We start from the raw sequence: 12,334 nt of genomic DNA, 5'->3' as shown, positions 1-12,334 counted from the left end.
TTTCATATTAGACTGTAATTCTTTACTAGGCTGTCTTTACCACAGGTGGTGAGCCCCATATTAAAGCATCTTCGGGTTTGAGGCTAATTGGTGTTTAGTAAACATTGGTTTTTCTATTATAAACAGTATTAAACTATGTATGCGGAAGATACAGCAGGGCTTACTTAAACCATAAAGTCTTCAATGTCTTAAAGCTCACAGCTGGTGGCAGGACAAGTCAGATGCTTGAATGCAAAGGTGGATACATTCCAAGTTACCTACCGAAAGCCCTGGCTAAAGTAGGCTTCTCAGATGGACCCAGAAAATCTGCAGGACATTGCTCATGGGCTACAATTGTTTAGGGCCCCAAGAACCCATAGGCATGTCATAGTACTTAGCAGTTACAGGGCTGTATCTATGCCCCAAAGATTCCTCAGCACCAGCCATTTACTGGGCTCATTTGAATCTTAATACACTCTAAGACCTCTTGAAAAGTTCACTTACTATTTGTATGGATAATTATTCAAGATAAGGCAAAAAAGATGAAGCAATGTTTTCTTGGGGAGTCCCACCAACTGAATACCAATACTCCAAAATTTACAGCTTATAACACAACTTTTATTAGAAAAGTTATACATAACATAGCATCAACTATTTTCAAGAACAATATTAAACCTGATAAGCAACAAAAACCAGACTAACAAAATGTGTAACAAGAAACTAATGACCTTTCTATAATCAAACATTCAATTATCTACAATGTCTTTATACAAAGGGGAAAAAAAACCATGGTTTACAGGCACATCATAGTGAAAATAAAGCGGCAACAGCAATTTTATACAATTACCATTCTCAAGAAACTGAATCATCAAAACAGTAATTACGAGTTCACAAATTTAAAACATCTCACATAATTTAAAATTACTGGGTATACACTGAAGTCTGAGTGATTTTTGTTTTCCACAAAAGTGCCAACACTTAAAAGCTAGAACTTTCAGTGTGTAATTTTGCCCTAAAATGTTAAGACATGTATTGATAATCATAACAGTCACATAATTTCTGGTGCTATCTGATCTGTTAATATTAAAGCCTTTATTTGGATGTGTTTTTCTTCACTTAAATTATAGGAAACCGGATACTGGATTTCTGTTGCAAAGCTATTAGAGTTCCAAACACAGGAGAGTGTGCAAGCACTGGAAAAACTGATCAGTACTAAAACATAATAAATATCAGAGAAGCCATTAGTTTTTACAGCACTGTCTGCTTAAAGGTTAAGTCAACCAGTTGTACGATTTCCCATCAGTCTGTCCTTTCAGTTGGCATAGCAATTTCTATTTTCATGATCTGAATACTCAAATATATCCAAACATCTTTTTAAAACTTTGATTTATAGCTCCTGGAAAGTTATAAATGCTTTTTATATTCATTCTACTCTAAAAAGTCTATTTCTGCTCATTTTAGAGCCTCACTAAAACAAAAGATTTCAGGATAGTAAGATTCATTAAAAAGTTTCAAATGGAATGATTTACAAAATAGGGCACTTTAAACCAAGCCCTATTTTTTTGTAGCTGAAAGGGATTAGTTACAGTACAATTTCACACAACCCCATGATCAAGTGTGGAATTATACTTTAAAACTTAAGAGGACAATCTCTGCTTTGGGCACCATCCCTAAAGCACAATGGTTACGAAGAAGACTGCCAGGTGCTGATGGGAAAAGACGATTCACACTATAGTTATTAACCGTCAGGCATTTTTTCCTGAAAAGTTCTCCTTTACAATGCAATAATCGAGAACTAAGATAAAAACCCTGACTTTCCACTGCTACTCAACATTATTATATGCGCCAATATTGCACAAATCTGTTCTGGACTGTTAAAATAAACTTGGGGTACTTGTTTTCTCCATCAGAACACAAACACCATACAAGCAGTTTCCCTTAAAAGATGAAATTGACAAATTTAAAAATACCAGAAAACATGAAGAAAGAGGCAGGGACTTTGTACACACAAAAATCTAAATTTTCTTGAAGGGTTCTGTGTGCCCTACACATGGGGGCAATTTGTACACACTAGTGAAACGAACACTAGCTATAATGCTTCTAGCTGCTCAAATAATGTGGAACCTTGGTCCAGGTGTTGCAATGATATCACTGTATGGTTCCTCCTGTGTCAGCTCAATAGCTTGCTGCTTTTTAAGAACCAAGAAGCTGTAGAACTTTGCTGCAGCTTGCTTTCTGTTCGTGTTTCGACACAACTCAAGCAAACTGATAGATTCAGCTCCAGTTTTAGCGAGAGCTCGCTGAAATAAAAGAAAGAATTAAATGAAAATAATCGTCTACACAATAAAGTAGTAATTTTAAAAGGATACTACTTTTGGATACTGAGAAAAGTATTACTGTATATATTCTGTTGGGGGCTAGGAGTAGATTTTTGAATGGTACGAGAGTGTTTCTCACATTAAAAAAGGCAAGGGGACAAAGTTAACATTTTTGGGACAACCTAATATAGACGACTCATTTTTTCTAATTAATAAAATCTAATCAATTCATCTATCAATTTCATCTAATTGATAAAATAGTAAAATCTAGCACACAGTTCTGAAAACTGTCAACCTAACTATCCTTTGAATTTATTTTAGGAGACCTGAGCACCTTGCCTGGTATTTCATAAACACTCAAGATATCTCCTCTGTATCTGACACATTAAGGCCCAAGGATAAATGACACTGTACAATGATTTGACAAATTTAATGATTCAACCCATTAAATTTGCTCAACCAAAAGTAAGAAAATGTACAAACACAAAGGAGTTCTGCTTTGCAGGGAAGCTGTTCACCTGGATGCTTTCCAGGCTTACTCTTAGCCCAACAGCTTGTGTATTAAAATAGTTTAAGGTGTGCGGTTTTGGAAAAAGTTTCACCAAAGGTAGACTTTCTGGTTATAGCATGTAACGTTTTTTTTTTTGTTTTTTTTTTTAAAGGAAACACTGCCAAAAGCCTTTGATGAAATTTTTTCTCTAGGACTTCGCAGGCATACCTGAAGACCATGAAGCATCTGCTGAGTCCTTTTGTTCCATCTTCTTTCCTCTTGATCCTGATCACCCCCTGAGGCATCTTCATCCTGAGTGAAAAGGACCCCCGTGCAAAAACAAAAAACTGACAAAACTGCTACAAAATGAAGCATTTCCGTATCTCCTGAAAGCTCTAAATTGTGTATTTTGACTAATGGAAAAATCACTTAGCATCTAGTTCGACATCCCTTCTTAAATTACAAAAGAAAATCCTCTGTACCTGCAAGCATTTAGCTGAATATATGACTCTGTACTGGTATGTAAGTGTGTGATCTACACAGTCTGGTCCACGGACTGTTGCTGGTTGGCGAGCTATGCGTTACTGGCCCTTGCTAAGGTAAGAAACTGAAGCAAGGAAATAAACCAACTACGTCACTAAGCATACTGTTTATTTTAACTGAATATATATTTATGTATTTTTTTGGTAGCATGATTTTCTGGACGATGGTATTCCAGAAAATTCCTAATCTCACTGTGGACCACTACCAAAGAGCCTGCAGACTAGCAAAGATGAGTAAGTAAGTAATACTGTTCCATACAGTGTTTTAAAAGAAATGGGCTATAATTTATAATATATATTTAACTGGAGGGGCCTGGCTGCCAGTCACCTGCCACCTACAAGACTGTCCTAAGCCGGCCGGCACAGGGCAACAGCCGAGATGCTTCCAGGCTGTGCTGCAACTATCACCACATCCAAAGAACCAGGAGTTAATAACAACAGCTTAACATGTATTAGAAAGTAGAATTTTAAAATGCTAATTGAACACTAAGGCTGAGATACTCTAGCACACAGGCTGGAAGAGCTTTGGGGCTACATTCTGACTTTAAAACAGTGTGTAAGGCTCACGTTAAGCACTAACTGGTTATGAAATCTATGCTGGCATAAATTACAAACACGAACAGATGGTAATGAAAATTGGAAGAAACTTTAAACATAAAGGTTTAAATAAAATATCTGACAGAACATCAAATAGAAGAATACATATTCTAATATACAACCTTAAAGATCCAGGGAAAGAAAAAACTTGAACAGCCAAAGCATGCCCCAGGAAAAGGAAAATCCATTCCCAAAGTCAAAAATAAAAATCACTCTATTTTATTAGCCAAGTCACAAACCACTCCAGTCTAATGAAAAAGCAAAATCCACACAAATAGATTATATTAGAGGCAGATGCTAACAGCTGACCAATGACCACAAGATAACAAAAGCAGCTTACAAACAATTTAGAAGTCAAGGAATCAGTGAAAGGGCAAGTCCCATGTCCTTGAAAAGCCCCCAAGGGACCAAATGAGAGCTAACACAGCACAACATCTGAAGTTCTTAATGATGGTGTAGATCACTAAGAATTTGGCTAAGTTTTGCTTATATTCAAACATTTTTCATCACTCTGAACTCAGCTCCAAGATGAAAAATAATAAGAGCTGGTTGAAGATTTTCGCTAAACCTAGAATGGGAATTTATTCATCAGATCTTTTTTTACAACGTTTCCTTACCTCCTCCTCTTCATCATCTTCTTTCTCCTTCTCTTTCTCCTTTTCTTTTTCTGGTAAAAGTTCTAACTCTGGAATTAATTGACAAATATTTGGAGGCTCTTCTGGGGGCAGCTCTACAGGAGGTATTTCCATCTGCTCTACCTGCTGAGGCTTAAAGCAATAAAGATAAGGCAATTTAAGATGCACATTTTAAGGGTAGCTTCTCTTAACTATGCAAACATGTAGTTGCTGCAGTTTTCAAAATGAAAAGAAATACTTCTCACACTTCCTCATAATCAAAACCTGATTACACATCTTGTTCTTTTACTGTAAAGCCACAACATTAAAGTACTTTACAAAGGAAATTAATCCATTCATTATCTTATCTTATTACCCTAGAACAAAAGTGTTTTTTTATACTTACTTTTTAGAAGTCAAATACTTAAAGTCTATGTGAGGAATTTGCAAACAAGAAAAAACCCTCAACACTTTCTGTATTAGCATTTTAGGACTGAACAGAACCCACTGACGACTCCTGGGCAATGCAAAAAGGCTCTAACGTTAATTAGCCTGGTACTGTCGACCACTGCTGTATAAGGCTACTGCAACTCAGCTTGAGCTCTAAATAAGAGCCTTTGTGCTCTTCCAGCAGCAAATATTAGGAATGAGGAGACTATTTTTCTGGGTCCATTTCTTGAATTTCTTTCTTCTCTGACTTAATACAAACCCATGAGAACATTAAAAGAGTGACAAGGGAACAATTACCTGGAGAGTGGTTGGTACTAGACTAACCCACTAATTACTTGTTCCCGTTCCTGAACTCAAAAACGCTCTTTTTTTAACAACTCCTTACCATCAGAGGCCATAGAGAACTAGTTGTTAAAATTGGCAAAGAATATTCTTTTGCCAATGTCTTGATGATGGAGGCTGAACCAAGAGCCTAAGGTACCAAAAAGCCTCCCTTTGCCCAGAATTAATTTATTCTATAGACTTACTTAAGCTTGGGAAGCCTTAAACCAGACCACCTCCTTCCTTTACACTCAGGATAGGAACACTAAGTGAACTTTAATGGGTAGCCAGTCTAAATGAAGTAGCAAGACGTCGCTTTACCTTTTTTCAGCAACTGGACGAGCATATTCTGATTTCTTAATAAGAGAGCCTAAAACTGCTTAGTATTAAAGATATACAGGAATATTTATAAAGAATAAACCAGAACTCAGAAGAGAATAGAGTGTCTGTCTAGGAATAAACCTACGCATATATGGTCAATTAATTTAGCACAAAGCAGCATACAATGAGGAAAGGACAATCTCTTCAATAAATGGTGTTGGGAAAACTGGACAGACACATGCAAAAGACTGAAATGCATTAAAGACTTGAATCTAAGACCTGAAACCATAAAACTCCTAGAAGAAAACACTGGTGATAAGCTCATTGGTCCTGACGACTTTTTGGATTTGACACCGAAAGCAAAAATAAACAAGTAGGACTTCATCAAACTAATATATCTGCAAATCATTTATAAAAGAGATTAATATCCAAAATATATAAAGAACGCAACACAACTGAAGAGCAAAACAAACTGATTAAAAGGGGCAGAGGATCTGAACAGACATTTTCCCGAAGACAGCAATACTGATGGCCAACAGGTACACGAAAAGGTGCTCAACATCTCTAATCAATCAGGGGCATGTAAATAAAAACCACAATAAAGCATCACCCAAAAAACAAGAGATAACAAGTGTTGGCAAGGATGAGGAGAAAAGGGGAACCCTCTTGCACTGTTGGTGGGAATGTAAATTGGTGCAGCCACTATTTATCCAAAGGAAATAAAATTACTATCTGGAAAAGATATCTGCACTTCCATGTTCACTGCGGCATTATTTATAATAGCTAAGCTATGGAAACAACCTAAGTATCCATCAACACATAAATGGATAAAGAAAATATGATATACACGCACAATGAAATATTATTCACCGTAAGAAGGAAATTCTGCCTTTTGTGACAACATGGATGGACCTTGAGGGCATTATGCTAAGTGAAGTAAATCAGAGAAAGCTGAATCCTGTATGATAGATATATCAATCACTTACATGTGGAATCAAGTATCTTAAAAAGCTCACACTCACAGAAGCAGACAGTAGAATGGTGGTTACTGGGGGATGGGGGAAATGAGTAGATGTTGGTCAAAGTCAGTTTTGGGGATCTAATACACAGTATGATGATTACAATTAACAATACAGCTGTCCCTCAGTATCTGCAGGGGATTGGTTTCAGGATCCCCTCTGAATACTAAAATTTACAGATGCTCAAGTCTCTTACATAAAACAATGTACTGCAGACAGCCCTCAGTATACATCCATGGATAAGGAGGTTCAACTATATACTATGCACTTGAAAGGTGCTAAGAGCAGATCTTAAAAGTTCTCCTGACAAGAAAAAAATCTAATCCTGCGAGGTGATGGGTGTTAACTTACCATGGTGATCATTTCACAATGTACACATCTAGCAAATCATTATGTATTGTACACCCGAAACTAATTCAATTTATACATGTCAATTATATCTCAATAAAACCGGAGGAAAAATGTTCCATCTTGCCGACAAAGTTATTTATTAGCAGGAAGTTTGTTTCATTTTACTCACAACGTACTTAACAGGTTCCATATGCTGCTTTTCTTATTCTACCTAGAACTGTCAGATTCACCATGGGCTAACGTTTGAGAACTGAAATAAAAACCAGAACCAAGTTCAGAGTCAAGGATTCCACAGTAGCCAAGGATGCTCACTTTAGGCCACTGTGAAGCAAGACTCTATCCCAGAGTCAGAAAAACCAAAAACTCCTAAGAATGCCTCCCACTCACGGCACACTGTGTTGTGATCCTCAGCTGCCATTCTTTGTGGACCCATTCCTTACTACTTTCTGCCCAAACCAAGATACTTCAAAAGGTCTCCTTAAACAACACTTGCTATTACTAGGGATCTAAAACATTGCCCGAACACCCACACCCCAAACACCTTGGAGAGCTGTGCTTACAGGGATCATGGGTTCTGGGTCCATCTGTCCCACTTTTCGCTTAACTCCCTGAGGTGGTGGTGGAGGCATGGCTGACTCATCCAGGTTTGTTCTGCTGGTCTCCATTGACTCTTGGAGGCGGCTTGGCTCTTCCAAAATGGGCTCATCTGCAATCGATCATACGAAGAGGGGATTACGGTCATACAGTCCTCAACAACATTTTAGAACCATTTAATACTAATATGCTAAGACTTTCCCTAATGAAGAAGGCTGAATAAAATTTCACCTCCACAAAGGTTACTAAATTTATAATACATTTCAAGGTGGGAAGAGGTTTTTAAAAGGACATGTCCCACCTCCAGTCCAAGGCAGGACAATCCTTTAGCAGACTATCACTCGGCCAAGTCCTAAACCTCAGACCTTTCTGAAAACAGAAAACTTCCCATCTAACAAAGGAATCAGAGACTATAAGGCATGTATTTCCCTGTCTAAAAATCTGAGAATACGTCTTTGTTCCTGACTTCTTCTTTCACTTTGGCGATATACAGGTAAATTTTAGCCAAGTGTTCACTTAGATTTGCTCAGGGAGCTCTTGCAACGGGACAGACCGATAACATCGCGCTGCCGCTGCTGCGGGGGCGGCTCCTCTCTGGGAACCTCCGGGTTTTCGAATTCTTTGAGGAATTCATCCAAATTATCAGCCTCTCCTCCTTTCCTCCTTTTTCTAAGATCTTCTGGTACTAGTGGTGTAAGACAGCGTGTAAACAGCTATTAAAAAAAAAAAAAAAAATCAATTATAAAATCTCTACTATAAATCACATGAACCGAAAACCTACCAATGGCATTACAAGTATGCTTTAACAATCAGTGTATATATAATTTAGCATGATTTCTACTTAATGTTATATCATATTCATGCTTCATTCTACTTTATAATTTGAAATCCTCTATGTAAAAATTTTCACTGCAGCAATTTTAGAAAAGTTGAGAATGAAATTTTTAACCATTGTCTCATAACTTGGAGATAACACTAAAGTTCTAAACTTATTTACCTGCAGTTTATTTTCATATTCATACACTTAAAACAATCTAACAAATCATACCCAACAGCTTTGCATAGTGCCCTTTTCACTTAATATTGTATGGTAATTTCATTAACTATCATTTCTAGTATTTTTAATGACTGAATATTCCACTGAGTGGAAGTAAATATATATGTGCGTGTATATATATATATATGCCACACCTGAATGATTCTTCAATATTTTAAGTTTCTTTTAAAAAATTTAACTGTAAATAATAATTAATGAACATCTTTATAGAAGTGGCTTTTTGAATTACCTCCTTAAGAAAAATTCCTAACAATGAGACCACTGAGTCAAAAAAAAACACTTAAAGACCTTCTTCCAAATGATTATACGATTGTGCTTCCAATATACAGCAGTTTTACCAAAGCCTTGCTGCTTTAAACACTTTATAGTAAAAATCAATTGGTTCTATGACGCCTCAGAACTTTGCTTTAGAATAGTCTGGAACCTAAAGTGAGCAGAAAGGGCCTGTAAGTGAAAAAAAATTCTCATAAAGCCAGATTTCTGTACTGTGGGAAAAGTAGAACCACCCCTTGTTTTAGCCAGAAAGCAACATCTAAAGATTGTAGACTGGAACCACAGTACACACTAAGGCAACAGAACTTGTAATATATCATAGCAAGTTGAGGAGCGAGAACTATTATTAAAAACATCAGTGTCTTTTTAGAATAGGGAAGATTCATTCTACATCTTTTAGAAATACAGGTGTCACTTATCTTGATCTTTCAGATCAGGTTTATGTTCAGTATACTGTGGTTTAAGGGAGGAAAAAAAAGAGAAGATGCTATATCACTGAAAAATACCTGATCAAAAATGATTCAAACAAGTTTTTAAAGTTTATTTTTAAAAATGGTCAAAATCTATATGAAATTTAAAATTCTGCAAACTATATTACCTTCAGTAGTCTGTTATTCCACAAAGGCTGAGCAGGTAAAGAGAAAAGTTTTTCCACTCCCCCAGTCTCTTTCCACATCATCAATTTCTTGGTGGGTGGTGCCAGATCCAAAGTAGTAACAATATCAGAGTAATCACTAAGCTGGGCTCTAATTGTCTTGCTATCCAATTCTTTGACACTGTCAACAATTAGCTTCCTCTTCCTCTTGGCTTTTGTTTCTTTGACTGGCATGATAAAAGAAAATAAGGTCATCTTTTCTGAGGCCAGCATGAAACATACAACTACCAGATTTGGTCTCATTATATTCCTGCTTTTCTAAACACCTAGAAGAGAAGTTAAGCTTTCATGAGGGTAGAATCTGTTTTAAGTCATGTTTCCCAAGTACCATATAGAGGCTAGCATACAATAGATGTTCAATAAAAATTTGCTGAATGAATGAATATTGACTTTTAGCACAAAATGAGCAAAATAATGGCAAGAGCCGATTCATTTTTGCCCATGTAGCTTTATATTGTAAACACATCACACTTGATTCAGAGTTGGGCTCAAGTCCTAGGTTCTGCCACTTATTAAGTGAGTGACCGTTAAGAAAAGTTAACTTCATTTTGCTAACCTCTTCATTTTCTCATTTGAAATATGGCCAACCACGTATAGGGGATTGTAAAATATTTAGTATGATGTCTGACATAGATTGAGGACTCCATAAATGGTTGCAACTACTATGATTTTTATTGGAAGAGTTACAATTCATATATGGCAGCTGCACAAGCAGCTTGATAAAGTGAAACAAGCGCAAACCCAGTCAGATGAACCCTGAACTCCATCCTATACACTTTTTGTATCCTCATTTCTAATCCTTACTAAACTCTTACAAAGAGGTAACATTATCTCAATTTCTTAAGATACAGAAAAGCTCATGGTATTAAATAAATTCCTCAAGATTTCATTGTCATACATGTTATATACCCCATAGGTTTTTATAGATAAAATACTCGTGTGGTTCAAAATTCAAGATTCAAAAAGATGTTATGCAGTGACAGCCTCTGTCCAGGCCCTGTCCTCCAGCTACTGAGTTCCCTTCCTTGAAATTAAAAAGTTCAAGTTTTTGTTAACAGCTGGCTAAGCTCAATTATCCTATTTTAAACACTGCAGTATACGTCCCTCTTACCTTGTTTATAGATCTCTGTAATATCTGTCAATAATATAGTATATAATTTGCTTAATTACCCATGTTCCCCTATTATTTAAGTTCCACGAGGATAAAGACTTGTTCATTTTTATATTTTTAGTTCCTAAATATAGCTACACAGTAAGTACTCTTTTTAAACCAGAAGCCCAAATCAGAATTTTTGGTGATCAGATTCTAAGTAGGAAACCCAAAAAGTTAATCTTGTTTTACTTAGAAGTCATAACAGTATCTTGAATTATACTGTAAATGACTTAAGGTATTCTACCCCATTGTACCCATACACCATCTAGAAATTTTAAAGTTTCACATCCAAATTACATACTGCCTCTTTTACTCAGAAGCAGCACCCCCAATTAAATATGCTTTGCTGTGTTTCTTAATAAGCAGCATAAGAAAAATACTGATTTTAGAACCTTTGTTATTTCCAGTTAAAAATAAAAGTATTTTTAGATTTTCCCAGATTGTAGCCCAAAGCATACACAGAATCTAGAATGTTGGAAGATAACGGATTAGTCAATCTTGTACTTTACTGAAAAATGCCTTGCAATGCTTTCTGTTACACATGTGGCCTGTTAGCATTTTTGTAACCCCCAAAGACTAAGATATTTATTAGCAGAAAGCTTGTTCCATACTTTTATTTCACAGCAACTTGTAAAGATACTCTGTAAGATATTCGAATTATAAGTGAATTAAAGTTTCTATAATAGATGACTAACAAAGGAGAAAAGAAGTTTAGTTATATTGAAAATGAGCAGCAGATTAGTGGACGTGAGCCAGAACTAGAAAAAGTTCTAAGTCAAAAAGTTTGTTTGCTCACCAGTGATATCAATAGGTTCCAAAGCAAACGCTTCTTCCTCATTTGGAACAAGTGTCGTTTGATCAGTCATAGTTGGCATCGGTTCGACAGGATCCACTGAATCAGGACTATCAGGCCCACCCACTATAAAAGCAGAAATCTGGTCACAAAAGGCTTGGGTATTTAATATATATCCAGCAAATGAGGGGAAAAAATCCCTTTGAGTAACTGAAAGAAACCCACTGGCTCCAAAGAAAAAACACTTCTCTAGTTATAAGGAGGTCTCTCCAGTTGACCTATTGCCCCAAAAAGGGGAAGGAGCACAGGGTTAAAGAGAATCAATCATAAGCACTGCTTTTAAGGAGATTTACAGTTCATCAAAAGCTGAAACTTTTAGCTTTTGGTCTTCTGCAGTGAGTGTCTTTTTGGATGCCACACATCATGCCCAGGATCACTGAACGTGACCCGCTTACTTGATACGTTGTCATCCTCATCCATATCATCATGCGCAGGCTGTTCTGGCAACACCGCCCCCGCCTCAGACAGGGCAGGGGGGTCGTCAAAGATACCGCCGTCATTATTACTAATAAGTTTGTCATCTGAAATAGGGAATGTAATTTGGTTACAATTTAAAAAAGAAATGCTAAAAGAACAATAGCCAATCACTGGAAAAATAATGTTAAAATGGATTAAATTAAAAAATTTAAATCTGTTTTCAATATGCATCTGTTCTCTTCAAGGTAGTATACAAAAGTATAAAACACTTAACATATGAAAAGAAAATCTCAATTTTAAAACACGTATTTACTTAAACACAAATAGAGC

The 12,334-nt window shown here is 36.3% G+C and overlaps 1 protein-coding gene across 2 annotated transcripts in view; it reads right to left on the bottom strand.

Moving 5' to 3' along the window:
• Positions 1–575: 575 nt before the first annotated feature.
• Positions 576–12,334, bottom strand: part of RAD21 (RAD21 cohesin complex component) — a 28,092-nt gene continuing 16,333 nt past the window's right edge. Inside the window, exons 7-14 of one of the 2 annotated variants that reach the window (XM_082364326.1) lie at positions 11,983–12,108; positions 11,531–11,653; positions 9,525–9,748; positions 8,150–8,309; positions 7,563–7,708; positions 4,544–4,693; positions 3,016–3,099; positions 576–2,279 (exon numbers count right to left, since the gene is read on the bottom strand). In XM_082364326.1, coding sequence (XP_082220452.1) covers positions 2,088–2,279; positions 3,016–3,099; positions 4,544–4,693; positions 7,563–7,708; positions 8,150–8,309; positions 9,525–9,748; positions 11,531–11,653; positions 11,983–12,108 — 1,205 coding nt within the window. In that variant the 3' untranslated portion in view covers positions 576–2,087. The remainder of the gene's footprint in view (positions 2,280–3,015; positions 3,100–4,543; positions 4,694–7,562; positions 7,709–8,149; positions 8,310–9,524; positions 9,749–11,530; positions 11,654–11,982; positions 12,109–12,334) is intronic. The other variant, XM_082364327.1, reaches the window with a different exon arrangement.

Source organism: Balaenoptera borealis (assembly GCF_965194805.1).
Source record: "Balaenoptera borealis genome assembly, chromosome: 17".
Lineage (NCBI taxonomy): Eukaryota > Metazoa > Chordata > Mammalia > Artiodactyla > Balaenopteridae > Balaenoptera > Balaenoptera borealis.
Note: the sequence above shows the minus strand (reverse complement) of the source record. Positions and strands in the feature narration are given on the sequence as shown.